We start from the raw sequence: 26,745 nt of genomic DNA on the forward strand, positions 1-26,745 counted from the left end.
AAGCAAAAGTTTCGAGACGAAACTTAATGGAGGATAGTGATCGAATTAAGAGAGAGAACAGATATGCTTATTTCTAAGCTGGAAGCAGCTTGAGAAATATTCGAAATTCGGACAGAAGATCGATACCCACCGATTATTCTCCCGAACTAAAAATCATTTGTTTCGATGAAGATAATTTTAGAATAAATTCCAGTGGGTATTGGATAAATTTCTTCGGGAAAAGACCGAAACCGGATATACAGAACGGGTCAAACGTTCTTTCTGTGAAATACTACGCCGATTTACAGAGGATCTCGCGAGATGTTCCGTCAAAAAACCCATTAAACTCCTCTTTTCTCTCTGAATCTCCTCCTCCAGCGTTTTCTGGTGGAAATGATTGAGATTCCACGGGGCCTAAGTTTTCGTCGAGGTCGAGCATACAGGCGGATTGGAAATTTTTGCCGAAGGATAAAAAATTATGAAAATCCAGGCGCGCAGCTGGTCGGAGCGTGCGAGTTGCGAGTTTTCCGTGGCTGACGTCCGCCACGGGAACAGATTAAGCTTTAGCGAGGAGATTTATGGGCGAGTGTGTAACGAGCAACTTTTTCATACGATGCGCGCCAGACTTTGGCCCGCGGGGGTGGGATTAGCATAAGATCCAGCAGCTGCGGGCTGCGTGGCCTATGAGACCATGGTGTCCATGATGAGTCTAGAGAAACGTAATGCGCCGCCTCTGTTGCAGAGGCGACAGACAATGGAAATCTCGTTACGAAGGAACTTGCGAGGATTTCACTTATTTCTACTTTGCCATGCTACGCTTATTTAATCCCCCGATCATGAAAATAAATAAAAATACAATTTAAACAATTAGGGGACATGATTTGAGTGTACAAAAAAATATTCAGTACTTCAACCAAACTCTCCCTTAGATCTTTCAATCTCTCCGGAAATCCGCACCAGGAAATCACCAGAGCGAACCGTCTACTTCTAACCAGCCAAGGAGTAAAATCACCTCCGATTACCCTTCTCGGTGAGATATTTAGTCTGCCCGGACCATCTTCTAACTCGATAGATCAGGATAACCCGGACTCGTGTTAGAAAGACCTGCCATGGCGCTGGATAAAAATCCATTGTACTCGAGAAGGAGAGTAGAGGGGAGAGAGAGGAGAAAGAAGAATAAACGGCAGAAAGAACACGCTATCCAGGTTGATGTTCTCGAGCAAGTTGGGAGGGGGAGGAGCGAGAAGGGGAGGAGGATACTTAATTGAATACTCGGAGGCAGAGGATTGATGCCCTGTGTCAGTAGCCGTGTACAGAGGCATCGGCGTAATAGACGCATTACCGAGGCCTTTACGGGCAATTATGCTAAGGCCGAAAGCCGCGATGGTGCTCGCTGGCAGCCGTCACGTCTAGATAAATGCACGCCGTGTTCGTGTTGCGTAAGCCTAGGCGCGACCGGATAGGCGGCGCGATGATGATGGCCCGCGATCGACCAAGCTCCGGCAATCGGCACGAAACTCTCGGTGCCGAGCTCCACTGGATGATTGCCAGCTCGAATCCGGTGTCCCGCCCTCGAGAGAGATACTCTCTTTCCTCCTCCTCGTCCAGGCTCTACGATCGCGGGTAAGGGTAATCATAAGGAGCCACGGATCGGCCAGATCGACGCGTAACGCGCGCTCCATGATTCTCCTTGCGAATACGCGATCGATTTCGCTTTCGCGCAGGCTATGACTTTGATATAGGGTAGATCGAGGTTTAGAGTAACGGGTTGTATGTTTCAAGATATATCACAGTCGGCGCGAATGATGGTTCCAATGATACCGGTTTATAAAACTTATCGATTTTTTGCCTCATGGACGAAACGAATAGTAATCATCGAAAAGAACGAGTATAATACAAAGCGAGACAGTCGATTCGAAGTAGATAGGAGAGGAATGGATCGGATCTAACTTAAATACGATATTTAAATCTCTTAAATCTCTATTAAATTCGAACCAAGCATCGACGAACTTCACGAGGTTTCGTCAAATTAATCAAATTAATTTTGATCGAATATCAGCACGAATTAAATATCGACTTAAAGATTTCCTTCTATCGAATCAAAGCTGCCGCATACTCCTCCAACCACGATACCTCTCTCCTATTCAGCCGATAAATTATCCCATCCCTCTGCTTCGCCATAAAACAATATCCCAACCTCCTCGAGCCACGCGCCGTTCTCCAGCCTCCAGTTCTCTCGAATCGCGACACCCTTCCCAGTCATTCTCACACGACCCTTCGAACAGTCTCAAAAAAAAAGAAAAAAATCCAATTGCCACCCGTGCAGTCGCTTACCGACTCCGAAAACCCTTCCTCCTATTCGGTACATCTTCCGCGCAACTTGTTCTCTGTTGGAACCGGTGGAACCGACGCGGAAGGGTTGGGTAGCCATCGGAGAAACCGGGCAACGAGCAACGGCAGCAGGAATAAAGTGGAGTAGACCGGAATAGAGTACAAGGTGTATGCCTAGAAGGTATAGAGAGAAAATGGTAGCCAATGGCGTTGGCTCGGCGTCGTTGCTACAGTATTGAACGTCTCCTACGTGGGGTCCAGATCTCTCTCGCTCTCCCTTTCTCGACTTCTCTCTCTCCATTGCTCGCCGTTCCTCACTCCACCCCTTCCCAGCCTCTCAAGCTCCGTTTCCTCCTGGTCCTCCTCCTCCTCCGCCTTCCTCTTCCTCGCTCCTCGACATCCTCATCCTCCATCTCTTCCTCTTACCGTCGCTGTAGCCAGCATCGTCACTCGCACGAGCGCGCGCGCGCGCTCATACACACACACAGAATCGCTATCTCTCTTTCTGGCGGTCGCGCCGCCGGCCTTCCGTCTCCGTCCTTCCCTCCGACGGTTTCTCGTGACCCGACGACGTCCTCTCCCTCCACGCCGTGGTCCCAGGGTGGAGACCCTCCCTCTCTGCGCCTCCTTGCTCCTCTGCGTCTCCCCGCGGCGTCCGCCAAGCGCGCGGGGTGGAGGTGGCAGGCCTTCGCTCGCCTCTACGTTTATCCCTGTCTTTCTCGTCTCCTCTCTTCTCTTGCTCGCTCGTCCCTCTGTCCAGGAGAAGAGAGTCCGCCGCCGTGATCCGTGGCTCCGGCCGCCTCTCTATCCTCTCATTAATATCCGGAGACACGACCAGCCGGTCCACCGGCGGAGGGTACCTCTGATTGGCTGCGGCTACACCGCGACATCTCGACGCTACGCGGAACCAACGTCGAGCTTTCGAGGAATTGCAAGGTGGAATTGGACGGATCGGCCGTTCAAGGGGAGTTCTTCCGTCGTGATGGGATTGCGGAGGTTGTGCGAGGATGGTCTATGGCCAGGAGAAGGACGACGCTCCGGGTTCGAGGGCGGGATTATTGATTTTTGGGTGGACAGGTGTAATGGCTCGGTTTTTGGGAATATCGAATGGGGTGGGCGAGGGAGAGACGTCAGTTTCAGGAAGTTCGGTGTATTCGTCGAGAATGCCATTTGGCAAGCACTGGTCTACTTATCTCGAAGCACCGACATCCGCCGATTTCGTACAAGCTCGCGATTCCATTGATCTCGATTTCTTACAAAATTCTCGTTCGCTTGTTGAGTTTCCTTAATCGCTAAAAACTATTACGGCTGAGATTTTAATTTCCATGTTGTTTCCCTCGATGACAATTTTCAGGGCTAAGAATGAAATCTTTGAAGACATTGAAACGAGTACAGGAAATCTGAAAGTCGCTTGCGATGAAGGGAGAACATTCGCGTTTCGTCCGAACTAGTCTATGTTCGCTGTGCCAGCACCGAGCAAGCGTACCCATCCCCGGGGGGTTGGAACTTAATTTCTGCGTTTTCGAGCCGCGTGGCGCCAGATCCCGTAACATGATTCGATAATTGCCATAATCTGCAGGCACAGCCTTTCCTTATTTCGGCCATATGCCGTCCAGCCCGAAGCTACATCCCGAACTACCGGCCGTAAAACTTCCTACTGGAGTCATTCTTGCTTTTTCTCTTCGCCGTGTACCCGGATGCTTGAACGCCGCGGGTTCCGTCAGCGGATTTCGCTGCGTTCGTTAGTTTGTTTTTCAATTTCTATTCGTATTTCGCAGTGGTCTAACAATTTCATGGAATTGTTACAATTTTGAAACCACGGGCTATCAAAACTAATATCGACATTCTAAAAATAATTGTAGCGAACCTATATGATGGTAAAAATAACAAAAAAAAAAAAAAAAATCCCTCGCTTTTTTTCGCCCTATCCCCAGAATAATAGCTATTTTTTGCCGAAATTTTTCACATCAACAAAATACCAGAGGAATATATTGTCGCGATCTAAAATTACTCAGTTTCGGATGTCAAAATTTTGATTGATTGTTATCTCCAATTGAAAAATTTATTTTATTTATCGCGTTATCGCGATAACAGTTATCGATCGTTTTCAATGGTTTTTGGTATAAGAGTTTCATATTCTTATAAAATTGTTTAAAACTCGAAGTTATGACAAATGTTACGAGAAACTAACTTGGATGAGAAGCCAATAATTTTCAAAAGCCAATAACTTTCATTACGTTCTAGTTGTGACAAAATATAAATTCGCTATTGTGGCAGCTTCCATTTTTTATTATATAAAAAGTGTTTAAAAAAGCGAGCTTCGTATTGATAATTAATAATAAAGTATAAAATTTGATATCAGTAATTAAATGAAGCATAGTACTTTGTTTGATATTTTTTAGTATTTTAATTATAACTATATTAAAAACTTTTAATAATTAAATTAATAAAAGCTTTCCATCCAGCTAAATACAAAAAGACTATAAAGGCTGGATAAGAGTAGAAGAATATATATAGTTCGCTACTGGACATCGGCATTAATCTGATCCTCAATTTCTGACATATCTTTTCACAAAGATTTCAGGTTTTTGCAATCTTTTGAAAAATCTCTTAAAAAATCATATGCAATGGGTACGGCAAAATCATACGAAAGAATGGAAAAAAGAACAATCGTAATTGAGAATGGAGAATCCAAACATTTTCATTCCCATGGAATCTCATGGACAAATCGAAGAGAAAGGTTTTATCGTTCGCCGATTCCCGATATCGTATCATTTTCGTTCCAATAAGATACGCTCTTCCGGTCGACCGCCAATAATAGAATGCTGTGCAAAACTTTTCGTTGCAGCTATTTTATTTAACTCCGATGCACTGTTTGACGGAATGCAATTCCACGTTCCGCAAAGCCTGGTCTGATGCATTAACCCATTCGAACGTTACTGCCCGGTGCAAAAGTTTTTAGCCGATGGAATCCTCTGGATAATTCACATTACTCGAACAGATTATCCCCATTCGCGCTTTCCTTTCTGACATACCCTTTGAGAACGATGGATGAGGATTTAAAAAAAAAAGAAAAAAAAGGGCAAAAAAAAATGAATATCATGGTATTCTTCGATTAGTTCGACGGGAGGTGACAAGCTTTCCACTGATTTATTTATTAACTTCTTTTATTATAAAAGTATAACTGTATTAATAGAACAGTATAACGAGCTATAAATTTTATACGCTTCATTTTATCTTCCCGTCTTGCCCTTTTTTAACAAACTAACGATCTGCATTCGATCTCCGTTCGTGATCTTTCTTTCAATTATACAATTAGAAACATATATCACATGAAGTATATTGTGACTTCGATGCCGACCTTCTCTAGTTAATATCGATAATCACGTTGTTAAGTGTATACAAAAGAAGGAACTATCTAAATCGACGAGTAGCGTTAATCCAAGTACTATTTGAGCCATTTCATCAATCGTTGATAAATTATATCGTAAATAGTAACCCACAACGATTTGTGACGTTGAGTAAGAACTGAAGCTAAGTTTTTTATTTTTGAGTATTTCATTTTAATTTTCGTGTCTAATTTAAATTGAATGCTTGCGATCGAACGATACCAGTTAAATATTACAGCAAAATGCATATTGATTCATATTTAGAAAGCAATGGCACTATTCCAATTAATTTAAACTAACTTACAAGTCGATTTTAACAAGTCAGTTGCAGTTAAAAATGACCAGATTTTAAATCAAAGAGACAGTCCAGCAAAATCGATATTTCGATTATTAAATAGCTTAAGATGCCAGCTTAAAACATTGCAAATGTCTTAAATAATGTACTTTTAAACACGACTCGAATCTATCCTTCCCCCAAGCTCTGAACACATCGTTTTGAATAACTGAAAGACCATCTTAAAATAATCTCATTTCGGAGAGAAGAATAATCTGATTTTCGTGATATCATTCTTCTTCTTGGGTGTTAGGATATAGGACCAGCAATTTGGCAAAGGAAGCTCCTCGTTTATGTGCTCTTTTCTGATGTTCTCGTCAACGTACCAGCACGCCTTTGAATGCATCGGCCCCTTCTCTGGACACGGCATCCATTTGCCAATCTCGCGAATCTTTTGTTGTATACTGGCTTTTGAAGGCTGATTTTTAGCTCCCTTGTTCTTTTTACTCCAATAGGCCATGAATTCTTTTACAAGACAGCGTCTACTATATGTATTCCCGTGTATTAATCGAATAAGATCCGGTATAGCCGCTTCCGGAAATCGTGTCTTTTTTGAACTCGTCAGCGGTTGCTGTTGCGTGGGAGTACTGCACTCGTTCGTTGCCATGGCTTCGTTCATGGTTGGTAGTAGTATCGGTATTCGATATACCCAGGCGTCTCGAGCTGACAAGAAGTCTACGATCCTTAGTGGCACTGGAAGCAGAAGATAATTGTCAGATATTTCTCATTATGACACAATTGTAGAAATAAAAATTCACGCTTATCTTCTGGTCCGACGTCTAGCAGCTATGTTAGGTATATTTTAGACGTCGAATACTCACCGCTTGGTTGAAATTCATTTTTAGACCCTCTCCAAATACAACCTATTATTTTTGGCTTTAACTTCGCGGTCTTTGCGTTCCTTTCGGACTCGAATTGTTCTCCGAGTAGTTTCAACTTGAATTTTTGTGTTTCAGGACTCTACGGAAATGAACAAATTATTTACTTTACAATCGATAGACATGATTGATTATTATTTATTTTAAAACTACTTACCATGTCTTGCTTGTCTTCCTCATCAGCACGAAGCTCTTCATCGGACAAGTAGCTGAATTATTAAAAACACGGAGATTTACAAACGGATGAAAATGTATAAATGTTTAAATATCGAGAATGAACTGAATTGACTTACCCATGAGGAACCATGAAATCGTTATCTACATCATACTCGTTGTCCTCCGGATTCTCCTCGTCTTTTTCATCGTCAGAACCGCGCAAAGATTCGCCTGGTTCCTCTTCCTCCCATTCTTCGTCCGAATCAATCTCGTAATTGAACCATTGCTGAAAACAGAAGAATAAGTTTTTCAAATAAAGTCTGAAAGCTCAATGTGACAAGTATAATCGAAATACGTGATTCTAATGTGAAGCGTCGTATGGTAGATAAGAGTCGAAATAAGTGCAAAACACGATGCGTTATGGATTTACAAATAATCTATCGAAATGCGATTAAAGGCTCGAACCATTTTTTTATCGAGAATTTTTTCTGCCACTGATAAAAGCGGACGCTGAATATGAAGACAGTTGGACAACGCAGAATGAACGCTAGTAATAGTTACGTATCATTCAATTTTTGCTTAAACATTACTTGAAACTTCGTCAAAAGCGTTAGCGTGCACGCTAACACGCAACTTTCGCGATTATTTTTAATCGATCTACGATATATATTCTGATAGAACGATAATCAAATCAATTCGTTGTATAGCTTTTGTCGAATAAATTTTTGGGGAAACCTGTTTTTTCTTTTCTTTCACCGTTACAAAAGTAACTTGAAGTACTCTCGTATTTCCTTAGGAACTTCGTCTTTGATCGTTATTCGGAATTTTTCATTGCGATTCATGAAAACATTATCGGTTCGTTCTCCACAGACTTTATTTTAGTTACGAACATGGCCACGGGATTTCACTGAAGTGTAAAATATGATTAAGCAGGACGTCGGTATCAATGCGACTTCCTTGACGGGTGATATCGTCGGCGCACGTGCTGCTCTTCTCTTCTCGGTGATTGTCTTAGTCGCCGAGCGATACTCGTCAACGAGTCGATGCTCTCGAAATGTGGATGTGGATACGTTACCACGAAATCGTCGCCATGCGACAAGAACAATAAATTGAACAAGCAGTCGAAAATTTGGAAACGAATCTCCTCTGTTTACTGGAAACGCGAATTTTCCGAATCAATCGATCTTACGCAGTACAAAATTATTCCTTGCGTAATAAATTTGCACCCAAGTGAGTGACGAGTGCGATCAGACACCGAAGAAACGAAGTGTTCGAGAATGGGATTTTAAAACCAGTTGCGGATTTTTGGCATAAATGAAGAATTGAAGTAACGATGGAATGATTTTTTGATGAAACGCAAGCAACTTGGTAGCTTGTATCAGTAGCTATTTTTATCGATTTATTTAAAACATTATCTAATTCTAAATTATAAATCTTCATAGTCTCTTATGTAGAGAATTAGAAAGTCAAAGGTAAAGATCAGGTGAAGATATTGAAACGTTCCAAAGTTCGAGCTCGACGAAGAAACAGAGGCAAAGCAATCGCGTTTCTTTGCGTGAGAAGGTCTAGAAAGATAGAAATACGATTTTACGAGCTGTGACTCGTATCGATCGATCGAATTGGACGACGAAAAGAACCCATCTACCCAACCAAACATCCTGGCGATCGTGCATCGGACCGAAAAGTCAATAAATCGTTGGTTTTCTTGTTGTTTGCGGCGCGAGGCGCGGGCTCGATCGATAAATCAACGTCGATTTGATCCCCGCGCGAACATCAATTACAGGACCTTCCCTTTGACATTAATTTATTAGCGGCGGGAAACGTAATATCGCGAATGATCGGCGACCTAACCATCGTTCGAGGCGTGACGCGGAAAACCGGCGAACAAGAGGAACAAAGAGGAAAAGGGCGACCACCAGTTGAGCAGCTTTCGGCAGCGTAGCAAAGGTGAGTGCCGATTTCTTCGACCGTTAGAAGCGTTTTTCGATGCCAAGGATCCAACAAATTATTGTATTAACTCTCCACTAACATCATCGGATCGCAGATGATCACAGATTTGTATCGTTATTTAATTTCAATTTAATTTTCATTTAATTCTTTTTATATTATCAATTGTATTTTAATATATTTAATATAGTATATCTAGCATCGATAAATCTAGTTCTATAATCTATCTATAGTTTGATAATACTAATCGACATACTGAGGATCATAGCAGTGAAAATCAAAGCTTTCTACTTTCCTATTGTTCTTTCCTATTGTTTGCAATATAACGAACAGGGTGTAACACACGAAAGGATGGTGAACGTGGTCGATGTTAGCGTTGACAGAATATTTGATACGGTTTCATGCATGCCACGAGCACGGTACCTCGACTCTTTTCCAGCGATCGTATTCGGTATCGTCAAGTGCCATTTAAGCAGCGATAAAACGTATCTCGAAAAATTATGTCCGGTTACCTCTGCACTGTCGGTCTTCACACTTTCACGAGATCGTTCGACACCGAACGACTGGTGTTGAGAAATTTTACAAAGATTTTCCCTTATCGAACAACCATATACAGGAAACAATTCTCTTTCTATACTTTATTTCCTATATAAGAAATCTGTTGGAAAAGTTACATTTAATCATCGCTCTTCCTACAAATATATACAATTTTTTGTATATATTAAAAAAGAAAAAATAGTGATAAAATCAGAAATAACGAAGAACATCTACATCATTTTCTCTAAGAATCTTAGGATAGACGTTTTTACCAAAGCTTCTATGTATTTAATGTAAATTATGAACTCGAAATTATGTTCAGTTTATAATATAAATCCCAATAGATTAGATACCTTTTTTTAATAATTACTTAACTTAACCCAGTTTTGCAATAAATGTAATAATTGTTGCAAAGCTTTCGAGCAACGACGTAAGTACCTCGCTTATAAGTGGAAGTCGTGCGTGCGTGAATTTAATTCATCGATTTAACGAATGGAGAAAAGAATTTTAAGAAGTGATAATGCGTTTAATCGGTTTCCGCCTGGAAAATCGTAGGCATCGTCTGGAAAGACGCGTCGGAGGAAATGCAGTTATCGGTGGAACGCGACCCGTAACTTTAGAGCGATGCCTGGCGAAAGCGGTGGTAGATTATTTACGGCGTGTTGTCACCCATCGGGCCATCTGTAATGGCTGTTTTATGCCCCATTAAGATTATAGCCGGTGCTTCTTGACGTTGCACACCGGAGATTAAATCCCTGCATGTCGAATTGATTTATTATCCGAATATTCGGCTGAGATACGCGGCCTTTGCTGGCTCCGCCCTTCTTCATTGCCGCAACATCGATCGCATCTCCACGATGTTTAAGTTTCTTTAATTGTTTGTTCGTATCTCATCTTATAAACGTTCATATTGTATCTCATCTTCGAAACTAGATCATGGACGCCTTAACAAATTAAACAAACTACTTTTTCCCCACATAGGCAATACGTACATAGTAGTAATGTATGTGGCTCTTATCAACATAATTATCGCAATTAAACGGAGATACCCCTGAGTTTTATTCGCTTGAAAACAAAACAGTGAACTTTATCCCAATCGCGTTTTGAAGACGTGCCAAGTGACACCATGATAGCGGAATCGACGAGATTAGCGAAATAAGCTCCCAGAAATACAATCGCTGTTAATTTAACCGAGATACCAAACGTTAATTAAAGATCGCGAAACTTTTAGACGAACTTCCGTGTAAAACTCGCATGTAAAATTATGCGATATAGAAATAGAACTGGTTCGGAAAGCGATTCGTTGATGTAACGAAAAGTTAGTTGAAATAAGACATTCAGCCACGATCTGCTGGCAAAATGTTGGCAGAAAAAAAGAAGTAATCGAGCCTGAAGCGAGAACGATGAAGATATCGACAAGCGAAATGAATCTCGAAGCTTTTTATCGGTTGCAAACGGTGACGCAACCAGCAGCTCAATTAATAAATCTCTCTAGAGGGTAGATAGAGAGAGGGGATCGTCGTTGCGGCGCAAAGTTGTATAGAGTTTTTGATATTTCAATTAAACCGTCGACAATCAGTCGCAACGCGACGACGTTTCTCGAGAGTGCGTCAGTTAGATAAACGGCCGTACGATATCTCTCTTTTACTCGGAAAATTCATAGGCAACGTTAACAAAGCCACGTAATCGATCGACATTCTCTACGGATTAAATTAGCGTAAAACGATAAAAACGTACAAGTATCGTTAAATGACATACCAATCGGTGTCTAACAGATAAAATAAAAATGTAATTACGATGCGTCAGGAAAATCAGTGCTTGGCGGATAAAATTACTGCACTGTGTTACGATCTTCGTTTGTTTCAATCTTCGATTGATTCGTTAGAATATTTTGTGGCAAGTACGACGTCGAAATCTACGAAGCTAGGACGAACGAGAAAAATTTATTGTCCGTTTTGTGATATGTATTATCTAGGAAGAAGGATACGTTAATAGAGAAAATATAATTAATAGAGAAAAGATATGTCAACTGTAAAAATAGAGATGCGGGGTATTGATGTTCTGCCGAGATACGCTAGCGGATGTCGTCTTAAGATACGGAGGAAAAAAGAAATAATAGAAAAACAAACGGAGCGATCAAGGTCAGATTGTTAAGTAAAACAATGAATAATTATATTTAACGCGTGTAACTGCTAAAAAATTAGAGTAGATACTTTCTCCACTGAATCGTTTTAGAAGATATGTGTAACCATTTCAAATACTGTCATTTCGCGTTGCTTTTTCGGGCAGTCGCAGATAAGAAATTTCTGACGTGGACGTAGGTTTCCCTGGACGTATTCCAAAAGCATAACGAACATTTACGTAAAGATATAATCCCCTCTCGGTTCGAAAGAAATCGATACATCGATATCGACGAGCGATGGTCTGTTTTCTATAACGATATCTATAGAGTGAAACAAAAATAGAGTTCAAAGCTCTAGGGTAAACGGTACTTGCCAAATGACGACAAAAATCCTAATAAACGTGGGTCAAAAAATTGATAGTTTATTATTTTCAAACAGTTTTTCGTTCAAGATGAAAGGAATTAACTTTCTCGCCTCAGATCGAAACAGTGGATCATCTTATCGTTTCTCTTTTTCCTGCCTGCGAAAGGTTTTCTACGTGTCCTCCCTCTATTTCCATGCTTGACATCTGCATAGTCTTTCAAAGATTCCCAGACTTAACTATTTCACTTGGCACTTTGTATTAAACGGATAATCCATTATTTCGTATACGGTACGACAGCTGCTAAAGCGAGAAAATTACTCGCTTTCAGTTATTAAACAAAACATTGTTTATAACTTTGAAACTATTAATATTTCGATTCATATTTATTAGGATATCTATTATCCACTCTAGAAATTATGAACTCACTTTTTGAATTCACCCTGTATAAGCGGCGTGCCATGTTACGCTCGCAAAGAACATTATCCAACCGATATTCCTCCGATATTCCCCAACTTTTATGTAATTTTATACTCAGGTAAACAAGGAAAAAATAATGATTTGCGCATTTGAAAAATACTTTGTCGTTATAATTACCAAACCATATTCAAATCTATTCCAGTGACCTAATTATTCAAACTAAAGTGCATACAAAAAATACATTGTACACAAATTTCAGTGATTACGATCATTCTTATTTATACCATCTAAAAAATAAAAAACAAAAAATAAAAACGAGGAAGATAAAAAGGAAAACGAAGAAACAAAACAGTAAAGATTATTCCAAGAGTTTAAGCTCGAAAGCACAAGGTCGAGACGTTGCACTTCTTCTCTTCACTGCAACGTGTTCTTGACATTTTAATTGAATGCAAAATATATTCCTTGTATCTAAGGTCAACTTCCTCCGACACGGATAACCGTATTACGAACGCGATCTAACTGTTACTGCCACTGACTTCGAACCATATTATCGGTTGCTGCTCCTTTTTGTCACTCTAGGTCAAAGCCATTGCAATTATAATATCGTTGCCTCATTGATACATTCTTTGGAAATGTACTATGTTATATCCAATTATTTCGATTAAAATATCCCGATCTTTAATAAACTAGAAGTTAATAACGAACTTTTTGTCTACTTCATGGTACATACAGGATTTAATGAAAAAAAAAAAAAAACTGAACTTTTTGTTCTTTCGCTTGGACGTTCTTCAAGGGATCGTGGTAGTCCCAAGACAGTTATAAAACTGCTCCTAGATAACTGTTTTATTACTATGATCACAGACGAGCAAAAAATCTGCGCGACTAGCGAATATCTGCCAAAAATCAAGGTCTTCGATCCATTTGCAAAAATGATCTGTGTAGAATCAGATTCGTCGAGAAAAATAGTAGTTCAAATCGAGTAATTGTGATCTTATGACGCGAACTGGTAAATGAGAACTGCGTTTTATGAAAAATGTATTAACGTAACACGAAGTTACAGTAATTTTTAACAAATGATTCGGTGCCACGCCTCAGCAAGTGAACCTAACTTTCAAACAATTACCGATTTTTCGACTCGACTCGACTCGATTTTACGACTCTGCGACTTTATTCGCTTGATCTATCACTTGATTCCATTCTGACTGATATACCGGCACAATGGTTAAGCGTTAAAACTCTCTCGTCATAAGTTAACCGGTTTTTACCGATTCGCCATTTGTTACGTTTTTCTTTTTTCTTCGAGTTTCCTTTTGTCGTCAACTCAACGATTTTCGCCGTCGACGTGTCGTTATCCGAACTGACAGATGCACGCACACGCTCTACATCTGGCTAACTACTTCTCGATAATATAATCTATTCGATATCAATCAATTATTCAATTTTTCGAAATGCTTCGACAACGTATTTATAAAAGGCTTCTATAATTGCTCGAATATCTTTGTCAACTACCGTATGTCAATCGTGTGCCATTCAAGAGTCAAACCGTCGACCACGTCGCAAAATTTCTCCTACGAACGATACAATTAAAAAGAAATCGCCATCCGCCAACGTCATCGTCACTTGCAGACTTCTAGGGCCATCGATGGGCCACGTGCTCCTCGACGTGATTCGTTGAACAACGATTAGCGATTTCGCGAAGAGAACACCAACGGTCCTGCCGAATAGGCCCAGGGCCACACGGACACGTCGCTCATGGCCGATTATCGGGGGTGACTGGCGTCGTAAATAAGCGCGAGTCGTGACGAACCAATTAGCCAGGAAGCCGTTTCGCTGGCGCGTCTGCCGGTGTTCTGGGACTGACTTCTCCCCTGGGAGAAGCACGGCGACGGGACCGGGTGGCACAGCCTCGATTATCTCGGCCCGTGTGGCGACAAGCCACACCACGAGCACCGCGTCTTCTCTCGGAATCGAGATCGGCTTGCTGTCGCAGTCTCCACGCGTTCTACGGCCGCGAAGCGTTCGAAAGGGTGGGTCGCGCGACCTCGACAGTTCCACGCGAACACCAAGTCTCCCAGGACGTTCCTTAAGTTCTCCAGAAGGGACAAATCGAAATAGAAGATTGTACGATCGTTTGATATTTCGTTGTTCTTTCGTTAATTTCTTGATTCGTTCTATAGTGCGATATAACAGCTAGAATTTTGATTCAGAAGGGTTGTTTAGTAGGAAATTCACGATACACTGATATTTCAGTTGAAATTATATCGCGTTAGAAAGGAAACGTTAAGTATTCTATTATTGCAGAACATTTCGAGACTTAGTTTCGTTCACTGAGGATGACAGTGGTTTAACGCTTGCAAAATTCAGAGGGATATTTAGAAGCTTGGAAAGAAGGGTTTGGAAGTACGATCGAAAGCGTGTGCCGATTTGTTGGTGCCGCGCGGAATCGGCAACTTTGTAACAGTGGCAATCGGAAGTGATAATGCGCATAGGAAATCAAGACAGTGATTAATAGTGAATAATTACATATGAAACGCAAATAAAGAAGACAAACAGAGAAGAGTAAAACGTCACGGACTGCGTAGTTTTATGAGACATTGGTTTTAACTAGACAGAGCATCGATTAGCCGACAAGATGATAGAAGAGGCTGCGATGTTCGACGTAAGTAGAAGCTGACAACCGACTTATCGCGTACCTTCGGATAGTAAAAGATATACAACAGAACTGCAAACGCAGATAGCTATCATTAACAATTCTAATCGTCAAGCCGATTAACATCTTATTAACTACTTAAATGGAGAATGAAGATCAAACAGTTCGGAAAGAGGCAAGAATCAACAACGATGGTGACCATCGCAGTTGTCGTGTTGTTTCCCTTTTTCTTTCGGTGCCTGATAACTCAAAATAGAATTGAATGTTAATCAACAGATATAGAGCGTTCGCGCCGCTTGACTTATTGCCGGTATCACCAAGAAACCAGCCCGATTAATCTGAAACAAGCAACTCTCGCAACAATAAACAGTCCCGTTACGTTACTCGTGAATCGATCATCTTTTTGTTTTTGTTTCTAGCTGTCATCGTCGCAACGATCCTCTTCGATCTTCCATATGACGAATTCTCCTGTTTTTCTTTCTTATCTTATCTTATTTCTTTGTTTTCGTCACAGATGACGGACGAGTTGTTGTTCTCCGCGTTGGGCCTGACCATGGACACAGGTGTCGAGAAGCAACTGTTCTCCACGAATTCCACGAGTTTCGCATGCGACTACGAGGCATCCTCTTGCAGAACGACGCCACGTAGCGATGACTCGGAGACCGTCGATCAATCGAATAATATAGGGAACACGATCGAGTGTTACACGGATCTGACTTGTCCGGCGAAGACATCTTGGAACGAATGGTCTGATAACAATTCAACGCCACTGTCAGGTAGCTAGTGACAAGGAGATAGATGCTCTTTTAGCGTTCATAGAGTAGGTTGAACGATGATTGACAAACGCTGTTTCTGTCAGGTACAGGATGTCTAAGCGAACTAAGCGAACTGAGTGAGTTAGACTCGGAGTTGGAATGGTGTTTAGACAGAAGCTGGAACTCGGGTCTTCCGGACAGGACACCGTTGTGCACAGCAGGCTGCGAGGGTTTTCTACACCTTCCTCTGCCCAACCCACAGCAAACGTTTCAACGAGAGGAACCATTATGGGTGCTTGGGATCGATTTGAGAGCCCTCGATGATACCTTGGAAACCAGCGGTATAGGTAAGTTTCGAACACCTTCCAGAATTATCGTACTAGAGAAAGCTGTAGGATTGAAATCGTGTCTATCTTCTGACCGAGTTGTCCTAAAATTTCGAGAGCAAATTTATGAAATAATTCATCGTAGCTTTCTTAATGTACCTTAAAAAATGAAGAAATTGTTTCAATTCGGAATCATTCAGCAATAATCGTTTCTATTGATTTAAGATTATAACAATAATCAAGTAGAAGAAAATATTTCGTCAGCAGCTGCCGCGGCACTAGCAACCCACGACTACACTAATCGCAGTTTGGCGAACGCGGCTGAGGATCGATGCTTTCCTTGCACTTATCAAGGATGCGTCAAGGTACGCTATATTTGGTCAATGTCCCAATAAGATATTCGAAGACTATATTTACCAATTTTTAAATACTAGAATTGAGAAAATAGAAATCTAACAACTACTTTTCCAGGTCTATGCAAAGGCGTCCCACTTGAAAGCTCACCTACGTCGGCACACAGGCGAGAAACCATTTGCCTGCACGTGGTCCGGTTGCGGATGGCGTTTCAGCCGATCCGATGAACTAGCCAGGCATAGACGATCGCACTCAGGTGTAAAGCCTTATCCATGCGAAATGTGCTCGAAGAGGTTCGCGCGCAGCGACCACTTAGCCAAACATCGCAAAGTGCACAGAAAGAACGCTTACCCATTGTTTCACGGGGGAAGAGGGCTACGCGGAGAAAAGATGAATTCCATTCTACCAGCGGAGATTTAGTCAATTTATCTTATATAATATAACTGACGATGATGGTATTGAGCGTCGGAAGAATTTTCTTTCGGATTTCTCGAATTTGCAGCTTCGTTGCTTCCTTGCGATGATATTTAATCGGGAAATCGGGAAGAAAGTGTTTAGTTCTCGATGCGTGAAAATTGTGGAAAATGATTTCCGTGTTGAAGTTTTAGCGAGAAAATATAATTCAAACTGAATTAAGTGACAAAATTTATAATGCGACAATAAATTGTTGAAAATACGATAAATTGTTTGTTGATTATTTAATACGATTTAAGCGAGTAGTTGTAAAATACAATATTAGTTAGAACCAAACTGTGAAAAACTCAAGTTCTTGATAAAGACCATTGCTAGATATATCAAAAATACGCCTAATCATCGTCGCAAATGTGCCTCAGTATCATATATACATCATCAAAAGTGAAAGAGCTTTTATGCAATAAACGGAACTTTAAACTTACCGTATCCTTGGAGAAGGGCCTTCGAGGATTGATAATTTTGCTGCATTTTCTCCATGTACCCCAGTAAGGAGGACGTTGATTTTCAGAAAATTGTAGCAATTTAGGTCGTCGCATCTCTACAACAACATTTTGATTCACAATGTTCGAGCTGCCATCGTTTTCTTCGTCTACAAGGAAACGACATGTGATTAACTATGATGTACAATTATATGAATGATTGATAAGGAAGAATAATGTTTACCTAATAAAATTACGTCATCTTTCGTTTCGAGCGGCCAAGTTTTCGATGATTTGCGTGGAATTGTTCTTTTATCCTTAATCTCACTAAGATACAAATTTGCCATTTGTGTGCTTCCTTCATTGCACATGTTGTCCAATAACAATTTCTCTTGTTCGGTTAAGAATCTTCTACAGACTTTAGCTATCTTCATATCTCCCTTTACCTCAAAAGGCATGAAATTCTTCACTTCATTCGTGCTTTCGTCTTCGACGGATTTTTCTTGTTTCTTAGCAACGAAAAAACTGGTGAAAGTCGTTGCTGCTTTCTGTTTCTTGCGCTCTGCTTCCAACCTTTCTTCCTCTTTTCTTTTTTTTTCCTCCTCCTTAGCTTCTTCCCTTCTTCGACGTTCCTCCTCCTTTGCCTGTCTTCCTTTCTGTCTTTGTCTGTAAATACATATTACTGAAAACTAACAACTATATATTTTTACAAAGTTATGAATGTTACAATAGTAAATATCCGTACTCGATCTCCATTTGTTTCATTTGTTCTTTCCTTTTCTTTTCCATCAATTTTTGTTCTCTTTCAACTCTCCCCCTTTCCTCTTTTTGTTTTCGTTTCTCTTCCTTTTCTTTTTTCCGATTTTGTCGTTCCTCCTCCAATTTCTTTTCCTTCTCCTAATAAATAAATGAAATGATAAAATTAACTGATAATTAAATTAACAAAATAAAATATCTGCGCTATAAGTGTCCCAATTTACCATTTTCAATCGTTTCTTTTCTTCTTTTCTTCTAGCATTTAATAATCTCTTTTCTTCTTGTTTAGGCGTTAATTTCTTCATCTTTGTTTTGTCTATTTTGGGAGTTTTGATAGTTTGCGATGTACCAGGTGTATCTGTCATCGTATTTGCAGATGACTTGGCTTCTTCATCTTTCTCTTCGGTATCAGAGGATAAAACTACAAGATCGGAATCAGACTGACACAAAGAATTATTGGCAACTGAAAGTAAGCCTTCTACTTTATTGCTCAGATTATTGGTTGTCCCTGGTGTATTTATATTGGTTTTAGTTGCTTTATTAGAATTCTCCTCAACTTCTTCTATCGAATCATTGTTCTCCTCTTGGAAAGAAATTTCAGATTCTTCTTTTGAGGCATCTTTTTGTTTATCAGTCTTTTGAAGGAACTTTGTTAAAGGACTTGACTTTAATTTCTCCTGATTATCTAATTTTTTCTGGCCAGTTACAATTCGTTTTGAAGTTCTGGTTTTACTGCCAGCTTTTTCTTTACTAAATGCATTTTCTTTTGCATTTTCAGTTTCTGTGGGTGGATCCTCTATTATTTCTATAAGATCGATATCTTTGTTTCCTGTATCGACACTCGTGCTATTCGGTTCATTATTTACACTATCCTTACTTAAATTATTCTTCAAAATTTTCATTGCTTTTGGACTTTTACATTCCGTAGAAGGTGATGTTAATTTCCTCTTTCTACTGTGCACAACATTTGGTGACTGTACTGGACTTCGCATTTGGAATGGTAATTGTGCTACATTAAAATTTCAAATTACATATTTTACATGCATAAATTTCTCATTTTGTTACATTATATTTTTATAATAACTATAGTGACAAATACTGTAATTATTAAAAATTAAATACCTTGCTTCATTTTCTTTCTTTTGACAGAAGTTACTTCCAAACAGCAATCGTCTTGTTCATTGCTATCCATCATTTTCATCTCAGAAGTCCTTATGAGAAAGAAACACAAGATTAAAATAAACCCCAATTGAATACTTATAAAAAATAAACGAATAAAAAAGTATATCGTGCCATTATCTTACTTAAATATATCTAAATATCAAAGTCTTTTACAACATTACATCAACTGACAAGGTTGACTACGAAGCTGTCAATGATACATTGTTATAACCTAACAATAATTTATCAGATAAATGTAAGTAATACGAGAAATAGAAAAACATGAATATGTATGAATTCCAAAATAAAAATAATATATATATACACTAAAATTAAACTATTAAAAGAACTATTTTCACAAATACAATATGTTGATAAAACATTACTGCCGAATTACAATTGTAACAAAATCGGCGGGAATATAGATTATAGAAAAGGACAAATTTCAGATGATGAGATTTTCCATGAACTTTAATTTTACTAGATGAGCGACTTTCAATGAATATTAGAAGCCGTTTAACTTGATCAATCAGTGGTTGGTTAGAATTTAACCAATAAAAACTTCATATTTCATTTATTATTAAATTTATAGATTGGAAATACAGATTGTGTATTTATACCATAAATTAATTATTTATAGATGAGTTTCTTGTTTTATGTATAAAATTGTCCGATTTTCATGAGTGTTATATATCTAGTAATTATTTAAGAATATATTTTGCGAATGTCAATGTTCATACAGCTGAACTATCATGCTCGATAGAGAGCGCGAAAGATTAAAGATAACAATTGGAACGCAAATATAACTTTAATTGTACAGCAACTTACTCTAAATGTTAATTATTGAAAATATAAAAAAAAGATTCGAGAAGCTATCCTTTTTTTTAGGTTTTGTCCTAATCCTTCTCTCATATTCCAAGGTCATCCTCTTAAATATTTATGATTCAATTGTCAGTTACATTCTATTTCATCGACCGCATATTCTTTCTGATTTCACTGCAGCTTCGGATCGTCGAACTTGCTTTATAGTAAAGCCAAATTTAGGCAGTAGAAATCACAAAGAATAATCGTATTTATTGTTAATTAACTATATGTACAGACGATTTCAAAATTCGTTCCTACTTTATATATCGATATCGGTAAACGTAAAGTTAAGTTCATGCGATACTATAAAGAAAGAACAACCGCGTACGTATACACGTACGTATTTACTTCCTCCGCCAGATGACTCGCTGATAACTTTACCTGACTCTGCATTCGTTCGATGAGTATCGGATACCGATCGGGCTGTTTGCGAAACCGTTTGGTCAATAAGAAGCTCCTCGTGAAATTTGAGATAGCAGAATGTACGTACATGTGACGCGAATGGTGTATCGTGTATCGGTCCGGTAAGCGGCCTGTGCTCAATAATTCTATCAAAAAAGGAAACGTTCACGGCGATGAAATTTTGTGACAAATAAGGAGAATAAGAACAGTGCTGACATACCTGAGTCGCAGGAGAAACAGCAAGTTATTGCAGAATATCCTTTCTACAGACGAAAGAAAAAAAGGTCAACACTTGTCTGGATTGTATGCGATGTGCCGGCGACCCACCCTCGCTCACTGTTTATCCTTTAAGTATAAATCTAACCCTTTACTACGTATTCGAGGGTAGCATGCCGCATACTATGCAAATCTACCATCACCGTTGTCATTGCCTAGGAGGTAAGATATGATATCATCGTAATAGTAGTCACAGATGTATTTACAGATATAATCGGAAATCATTTCATCAATATTGTGAAATAATTTAATCTTATCATGGAGTTGCCTTTTATGAATTGTCTTGATGTTTAACGGTTATATTGCCCCCTCCTTGGGATAACTACAAGAATTATATTCTTTTGTAATTATATATGTACCAACAACTTCGGTAGAGAAGTAAGATTCTTCCATGTAATAACGTGATTCGAAAATTTCTCAATAATGGGAAAGAATCGTTCATTGTGACGTTTATCATTAGTCCCTGACGCGAATACCGAATCGATTGTCAATATGCTCGATGTACGCCATAATACACATCGTATTTACAACGCGGTATACACGGTGAATACAAACGATGAATTGATTACTGTAGGTTAAATTGAATAATATTAATCGTCAGACGAAGGACATTCGTATGTTATAACGTTAGCAACTTTTTACTTGACAATGTTTTATATTTTCGATCGATGTAGCTTATAAGGTCAAATAAGGGGAATCGTGAAGATTTTCATTTATAATATGGTCTATAGAAGTATTAATAATTTAATAAGATGTCATGTGACAAAGTACCAATAAAACTGATCGTAATATAAATTTATAAAAGTCATAAGTATTTATGTAAATATCTATTATTCTTATTTAAATATGTAAAGAACTTGTTATGCTAGGAAATTAAACATGTTTTAATATAAAAGTTATACGAAAATTTCTTCGAGTTTATTTATTAATAATAAATGACTATATAAATGGGTACTTTGATATTTAAATAATAGGATAAAAATTATTAGAGAAATAAATAATGTTTAGAAAAATTTTAGAACAATATAATAGAGCAATATATTGTTACTGTTTCAGTTACATTTTACAAGATAAATCAATTTTAAAAATTTATTTTTGGACACAGACCTTTCTTGTATCTATAGCCTGATTTCCAAGTTAATATTAATAAATTCAACATGTATGCATTAAAAATACAAACTGCCTGTCAAAGCGAGGGTAGTGGGGAACCTGATGATCCAAGTAGTCATCATCAAGAACCTGTTAGACCTCCGGCACAGGATTGTAGTTCATTTGACATTGTTAGAGCAACTCAGGTAATTAAATTTCAAATACTATTATTTGGCTAATTATTTGCTTAGGCATTGAAAAATATTTATTATTTGGGAAATTAATTTTTTACAGTATGGAGCTTTGGATCGTGTGACTGAATTAGTAGAAGCTGGTGCTGATGTAAATCAGCCAGATTCAGAAACCGTAACATTATTGCATTGGGCAGCAATAAATAATCGAAAAGACATAGTAAAATATCTAATTGCAAAAGGAGCTGTTGTTGATGCAATTGGTGGTGAACTTGCTTCCACACCATTACATTGGGCTACAAGGTTAATTTTAAATTATGATTCAAATCGATTTTATGATGGAATCTAATGAATCTTTTAGCAAATAAAATAAGTTGTTGTTTCCAGACAAGGTCATTTATCTACAGTTGTGATATTAATGAGAGCAGGAGCAGATCCAACTCTTAGAGATTCTGAAGGATTTTCATGTATTCATTTGGCAGCTCAGTTTGGTCATACCTCTATTGTAGCTTATCTAGTTGCAAAAGGAGTAAATCCAAATATGCCAGACAGAAGTGCAATGACACCCCTCATGTGGAGTGCCTATAAAGTTAATAGGTAAGTGTGAAAGAAAAATGAAAATATCTATTTGTGAAAATTTTAGAATTACATTATATTGTTTACTTTGAAGTTCTTCCTTTTACAGTTTAGATCCAACACGCTTGTTACTGACTCTAGGAGCATCTCATTTGCTCGCAGATAATTTACATGGTAATACTGCTTTGCATTGGGCTATTATAGCTGAGAATAGTACAGCTATATCAACGCTAGTTCATCATGGTGCATCTTTGGATCGACCTAATGTTCTATATGAAACACCAATGACATTATTGGATCGTCATATTGGTGCTGCCTGGTTAGGACATAAAATCAGTCAAGAAATCAGAGAAAAACAAGGCAGAACACGAATATGGTGTAGGGATAAGGTGTGCACTCTAATTATTTTTATCTAATTTCTTTCTTTAAAGTTATATTTCTTGCAGAGAATACGCTGGTATTGTATGGTCAGTACACCATTTATAGTTTTTTATCTTATTGGAATGATTTTTCAAAGTGGATTGGATTATCTAATAAAAATAGGTGCCTTTATCACTCTTTATATAGCACTGTATTTAGCTAATCATTTTATCTTTGACGAACGATTATTTCATATTATACCAATGTCAATCTATTTGGCTACAAAGGTGAGTATTCAAAAGGACGTATCATATTTATTATTACTAGACCCTTTATATTAAAGTCTTAGAATTAAATAATGTTATAAATCTGTGTAGAGAGAAGTGACTGAATTATATCAGATATCAACTTTTACATAACTGATACAAGTGACTTATCATGATACGTGTTAGATACAAGTGCCTTATCACAAGACATAAGAAAGCCAAATTAATATTATTAAAAATAGCATACAGATTTAATGTTCTTCCGATAACTTTTTACTTTATATGTAACTTGTATAACATTAGCATTTTCATAATCAACATCTTTTACGATCATTTGTTACAGATGTGGATATATATAACATGGATATTTTGGTTAGGCATACATGCTGCATGGTATTTATGGTTACTATTAGTAGGTGGATCTGTACCACTCTGGATATGTTTCTTACAATCCTGGAGGGGTGATCCAGGTGTAATTACAGCTACACATGAGGATAAGTTAAATGTAACAGTTTGTATATTACGATTACATTATTTGTAGATGAAGTGTATTTTTCAATTTTTCATTGTTTTCAGACAATTATAGAATTAGCAGAGTCTGGTGGTTTTGAACCACAATCATTTTGCAGCAGTTGCTTGATTAGAAGACCTATGAGATCTAAACATTGTTCTACGTGTGACCGATGCGTTGCACGCTTTGATCATCATTGCCCTTGGATTAATAATTGCATTGGTATGTCAAAAAACTTATGTGGAAGATGGTTTTATTATGTTAATAACATATATAACTAGCATAGTTTCAAATTGCAATAGCTTTAGACAATCTAATTTCAAATAACGCAGTTGTACTTACAATTTTTAACATCCGTTTTTTCTTTTTAAAAACTTAGGTGCGCATAATCACAAGTATTTTCTGGGATTTTTAGCATCATTATTAGGCCTCTGTATTGTTATTTTATCCGCTAGTGCACAGTATTGGCAATTTGAGTGTTGGACAAATTTAACAAAAGGGCATACCGCTGATAATTATCTAGTTACTACGGCTACATGCGATGCTTGGGTAATGTGGGTTGCAGCAAATACGGCCCTTCATTTCTTTTGGGTCGGCACGCTACTTGCGTGTCAATGTTATCAGGTTTGTTCATTTTGTCTTCTTTAGGTCTATATAATCAACCGAGTTACGACAATTTATTTTCTCACTATAATATATATTTTTTATTTACTAGATTATGGTTCTTGGAATGACAACAAACGAACGTATGAATGCGGGACGTTATGCTCATTTCAAACAAGGGAATCCTTTCCATCGTGGCGCTCTTCAGAATGCGGCTGATTTTTGTAATTTAAGCTTCTGTGGAGTAAAAGCAAAGCCCAGCTCAGACTGGTTACATAGTTTCGATCATAAACAAAGCATCGAAAAGTTGCCTCTACTTGCTACGAAAGACAACTTCCAATATATTTAGAATTTTTCTTAAGGGTCGCAGAACTGTCATGGAAGATAATGTAATTTTGCCATCAGAAGCTAACATAGTGTGTCATATCATTTGCGCCTGGAGTATACTTCTGAATTACCAAAGAGTTACTACAAAATTGGAAGTGACTTTTAAGGAAGGTAGTGATTTTGCATATACAGATTTAAATTGCATAATATAAGTAATTTCTTACATTTAATGAAATACAAATTTTAACATTCGTCTACCGTAAAAGACTGTTCTACGACGTAAGTATGCATATCCCACATTTGTGTACTCTTCGTTTCAAATATGAAACAGAAGAACACGTTGCACAAGTACTTTGACTCTATTTTTACAACAAATTATGAACCAAGATTCCTTTTTGTCTTCGTATATTATCTCTACAGTTTACTTCTTACTTTCGATAAACGAAATGCTAACATAATTGATTAAAATGTAGTTTACTTTACATCGCATTGTAAATATCTATACTTTTCATGGAATTGTAATGTCACAAAACATGAATACGTTAATATTCTCTTTTTTTCAATTACAAGTTTTTAAGTTTACTTTAAATGTTATAAATTCCAACGAGTATCAGATTTAATCCATAAATAATTTATTTGTATAAGTACAATTCTGATCATGTTGGAAAACAGTAATATCTTTATACAAAAAGAGCCATGACAGTCAGTTGTATAAGATCATTATATAATCGACGTTATTTATTACAATTATTTGTACTTTGTAGTTTTTATTGTTCATGATAGAAACATGAGTATTCATATTAAATTTGAATAAAATTCAGAATATGTAAAAAAGTTATTAAAAGGTATTACTAACGAAAAGTATGGCATATTTATATTTAGTAATTAATGGATCAATTTCAATCCAAAAAATAAATCAAACGTTGTGCAACATTATTGTAAGTAAAATTACATTGCATATTATTGTTGGCAATTTAATCCGTTTTTTCGTACTTATGAATAAGTTTACCTGACTTAAGTGCCATGCTTATACTCTTCAAAAGACATGCGTATACTATACGTATTTAAACTCGTATATATGTATATATATATATAATATATATATATATATATATAAGTATTTATTTATGCGCTCTTTGTAAGATTTGATTAATGTTGTCTGTTGTATCTAATCTATTACTACATTATGTAAAAACCATTTTAAACGATAGCAATATAGGATAGTCTATAACAATTGTTTATAATGTCTGTTTTAATAGATGTCATACTTTGATAATGTCATCAATTTCAAAAAATTATATTATTATGCGTAGAAATACCAAATATAAAATAAGAGAGGAGCCTGATACATTTTTGTACAATTACAACGTGTGACGACAGTTACTAATAGAAAATAATTGTGAGATGTTACTTTACATTCCAGAAACGTACTTCGGTGTATAACTGTGAGTTTCTTTTTCGTCTTTAACGTTAGCGTGTGATTAAAAATGTATGCTCATGCTTTTAATTCGTTTGTCAGCATCATTGACATGCGTAAACGATTGGAGTGCATTGTTAAGGTTGCAAGTTGCTATGTCAATTCCACTTTCTAACATTCTTAGTCGTAATTATCAAATACTAATACTATGAAAGTTGTGTTGCGCGCACAATTAAAGAAGGAAACCAGACATTCTACAATTGATTGCATCCTTAACAGGATAGGACTCAATTTAACTTTATTAAGATATAATTTAAAATAAAAGCCCATGTTACGAATATTTTCGTCAATGATCCCGTTTAACCAGTTATTAAGTATAAGTATTAAATACTCAAGCTAAAGAGAGTGCATGTGTTTTTTACATTGCATTCCCAATAGGTGCCTAAATATCCAATTATGTATATTACCTTGTATGAATTTATAAAAAAGACACTCTATGGATCGATCAAAAGT

At 37.7% G+C, this 26,745-nt stretch overlaps 3 protein-coding genes across 7 annotated transcripts; 2 read left to right on the forward strand and 1 right to left on the reverse strand.

Moving 5' to 3' along the window:
- Positions 1–5,398: 5,398 nt before the first annotated feature.
- Positions 5,399–19,777, reverse strand: LOC138188294 (chromatin assembly factor 1 subunit A-B). Its single transcript, XM_069129934.1, has 10 exons — positions 19,494–19,777; positions 19,312–19,400; positions 18,414–19,198; positions 18,179–18,330; positions 17,678–18,099; positions 17,437–17,603; positions 7,205–7,353; positions 7,069–7,120; positions 6,855–6,993; positions 5,399–6,726 (listed from the first exon to the last, which is right to left on the reverse strand). Exons 2-10 carry the CDS (start codon positions 19,388–19,390, stop codon positions 6,227–6,229), a joined length of 2,445 nt encoding a protein of 814 aa, XP_068986035.1. The 5' UTR covers positions 19,391–19,400; positions 19,494–19,777; the 3' UTR covers positions 5,399–6,226.
- LOC138188302 (Krueppel-like factor 7) lies at positions 8,093–17,606 on the forward strand. Of its 4 annotated transcripts, none has more exons than XM_069129954.1 (6): positions 11,116–11,233; positions 14,757–15,114; positions 15,620–15,881; positions 15,965–16,207; positions 16,412–16,551; positions 16,658–17,606. In XM_069129954.1, the coding sequence occupies exons 2-6, from the start codon at positions 15,088–15,090 to the stop codon at positions 16,958–16,960; spliced, it is 975 nt and encodes a 324-aa protein (XP_068986055.1). In that variant the 5' UTR covers positions 11,116–11,233; positions 14,757–15,087; the 3' UTR covers positions 16,961–17,606. The 4 variants fall into 4 exon arrangements, with proteins under 4 accessions (XP_068986070.1, XP_068986055.1, XP_068986060.1 ...); XM_069129959.1 differs by lacking the exon at positions 11,116–11,233 and having other exon boundaries at positions 13,888–14,966; positions 15,038–15,114; XM_069129945.1 differs by lacking the exon at positions 11,116–11,233 and adding an exon at positions 13,888–14,576.
- Positions 19,778–20,570: 793 nt separating the features above from the next.
- Positions 20,571–26,743, forward strand: Hip14 (palmitoyltransferase Hip14). 2 transcript variants are annotated; one of them, XM_069132335.1, is made up of 10 exons: positions 20,571–21,054; positions 21,949–22,187; positions 22,276–22,475; positions 22,560–22,769; positions 22,843–23,137; positions 23,195–23,395; positions 23,718–23,879; positions 23,951–24,107; positions 24,265–24,509; positions 24,601–26,743. In XM_069132335.1, the coding sequence occupies exons 2-10, from the start codon at positions 22,050–22,052 to the stop codon at positions 24,835–24,837; spliced, it is 1,845 nt and encodes a 614-aa protein (XP_068988436.1). In that variant the 5' UTR covers positions 20,571–21,054; positions 21,949–22,049; the 3' UTR covers positions 24,838–26,743. The 2 variants fall into 2 exon arrangements, with proteins under 2 accessions (XP_068988436.1, XP_068988437.1); XM_069132336.1 differs by having other exon boundaries at positions 20,573–21,054; positions 22,858–23,137.
- Positions 26,744–26,745: the final 2 nt, after the last annotated feature.

This window comes from Bombus flavifrons, chromosome 2 (assembly GCF_040668555.2).
Source record: "Bombus flavifrons isolate JBK064 chromosome 2, iyBomFlav1_principal, whole genome shotgun sequence".
Lineage (NCBI taxonomy): Eukaryota > Metazoa > Arthropoda > Insecta > Hymenoptera > Apidae > Bombus > Bombus flavifrons.

Excerpts from the sequence above, each read along its gene's own strand:
- LOC138188302 (XM_069129954.1), top strand. The coding sequence starts at position 15,088 with ATGATAGAAGAGGCTGCGATGTTCGAC. Across the intron at positions 15,882-15,964 it reads CAATTCAACGCCACTGTCAG|GTACAGGATGTCTAAGCGAA; the intron begins GTAGCTAGTGAC and ends TGTTTCTGTCAG. Across the intron at positions 16,552-16,657 it reads CTTATCAAGGATGCGTCAAG|GTCTATGCAAAGGCGTCCCA; the intron begins GTACGCTATATT and ends CTACTTTTCCAG.
- LOC138188294 (XM_069129934.1), bottom strand. The coding sequence starts at position 19,390 with ATGAAAATGATGGATAGCAATGAACAAGACGATTGCTGTTTGGAAGTA. Across the intron at positions 18,331-18,413 it reads AAAAGAAACGATTGAAAATG|GAGAAGGAAAAGAAATTGGA; the intron begins GTAAATTGGGAC and ends TTTATTTATTAG. Across the intron at positions 7,121-7,204 it reads GATTTCATGGTTCCTCATGG|CTACTTGTCCGATGAAGAGC; the intron begins GTAAGTCAATTC and ends TTAATAATTCAG.
- Hip14 (XM_069132335.1), top strand. The coding sequence starts at position 22,050 with ATGTATGCATTAAAAATACAAACTGCCTGTCAAAGCGAGGGTAGTGGG. Across the intron at positions 23,138-23,194 it reads GAATATGGTGTAGGGATAAG|AGAATACGCTGGTATTGTAT; the intron begins GTGTGCACTCTA and ends TATTTCTTGCAG. Across the intron at positions 24,510-24,600 it reads TTGCGTGTCAATGTTATCAG|ATTATGGTTCTTGGAATGAC; the intron begins GTTTGTTCATTT and ends TTTATTTACTAG.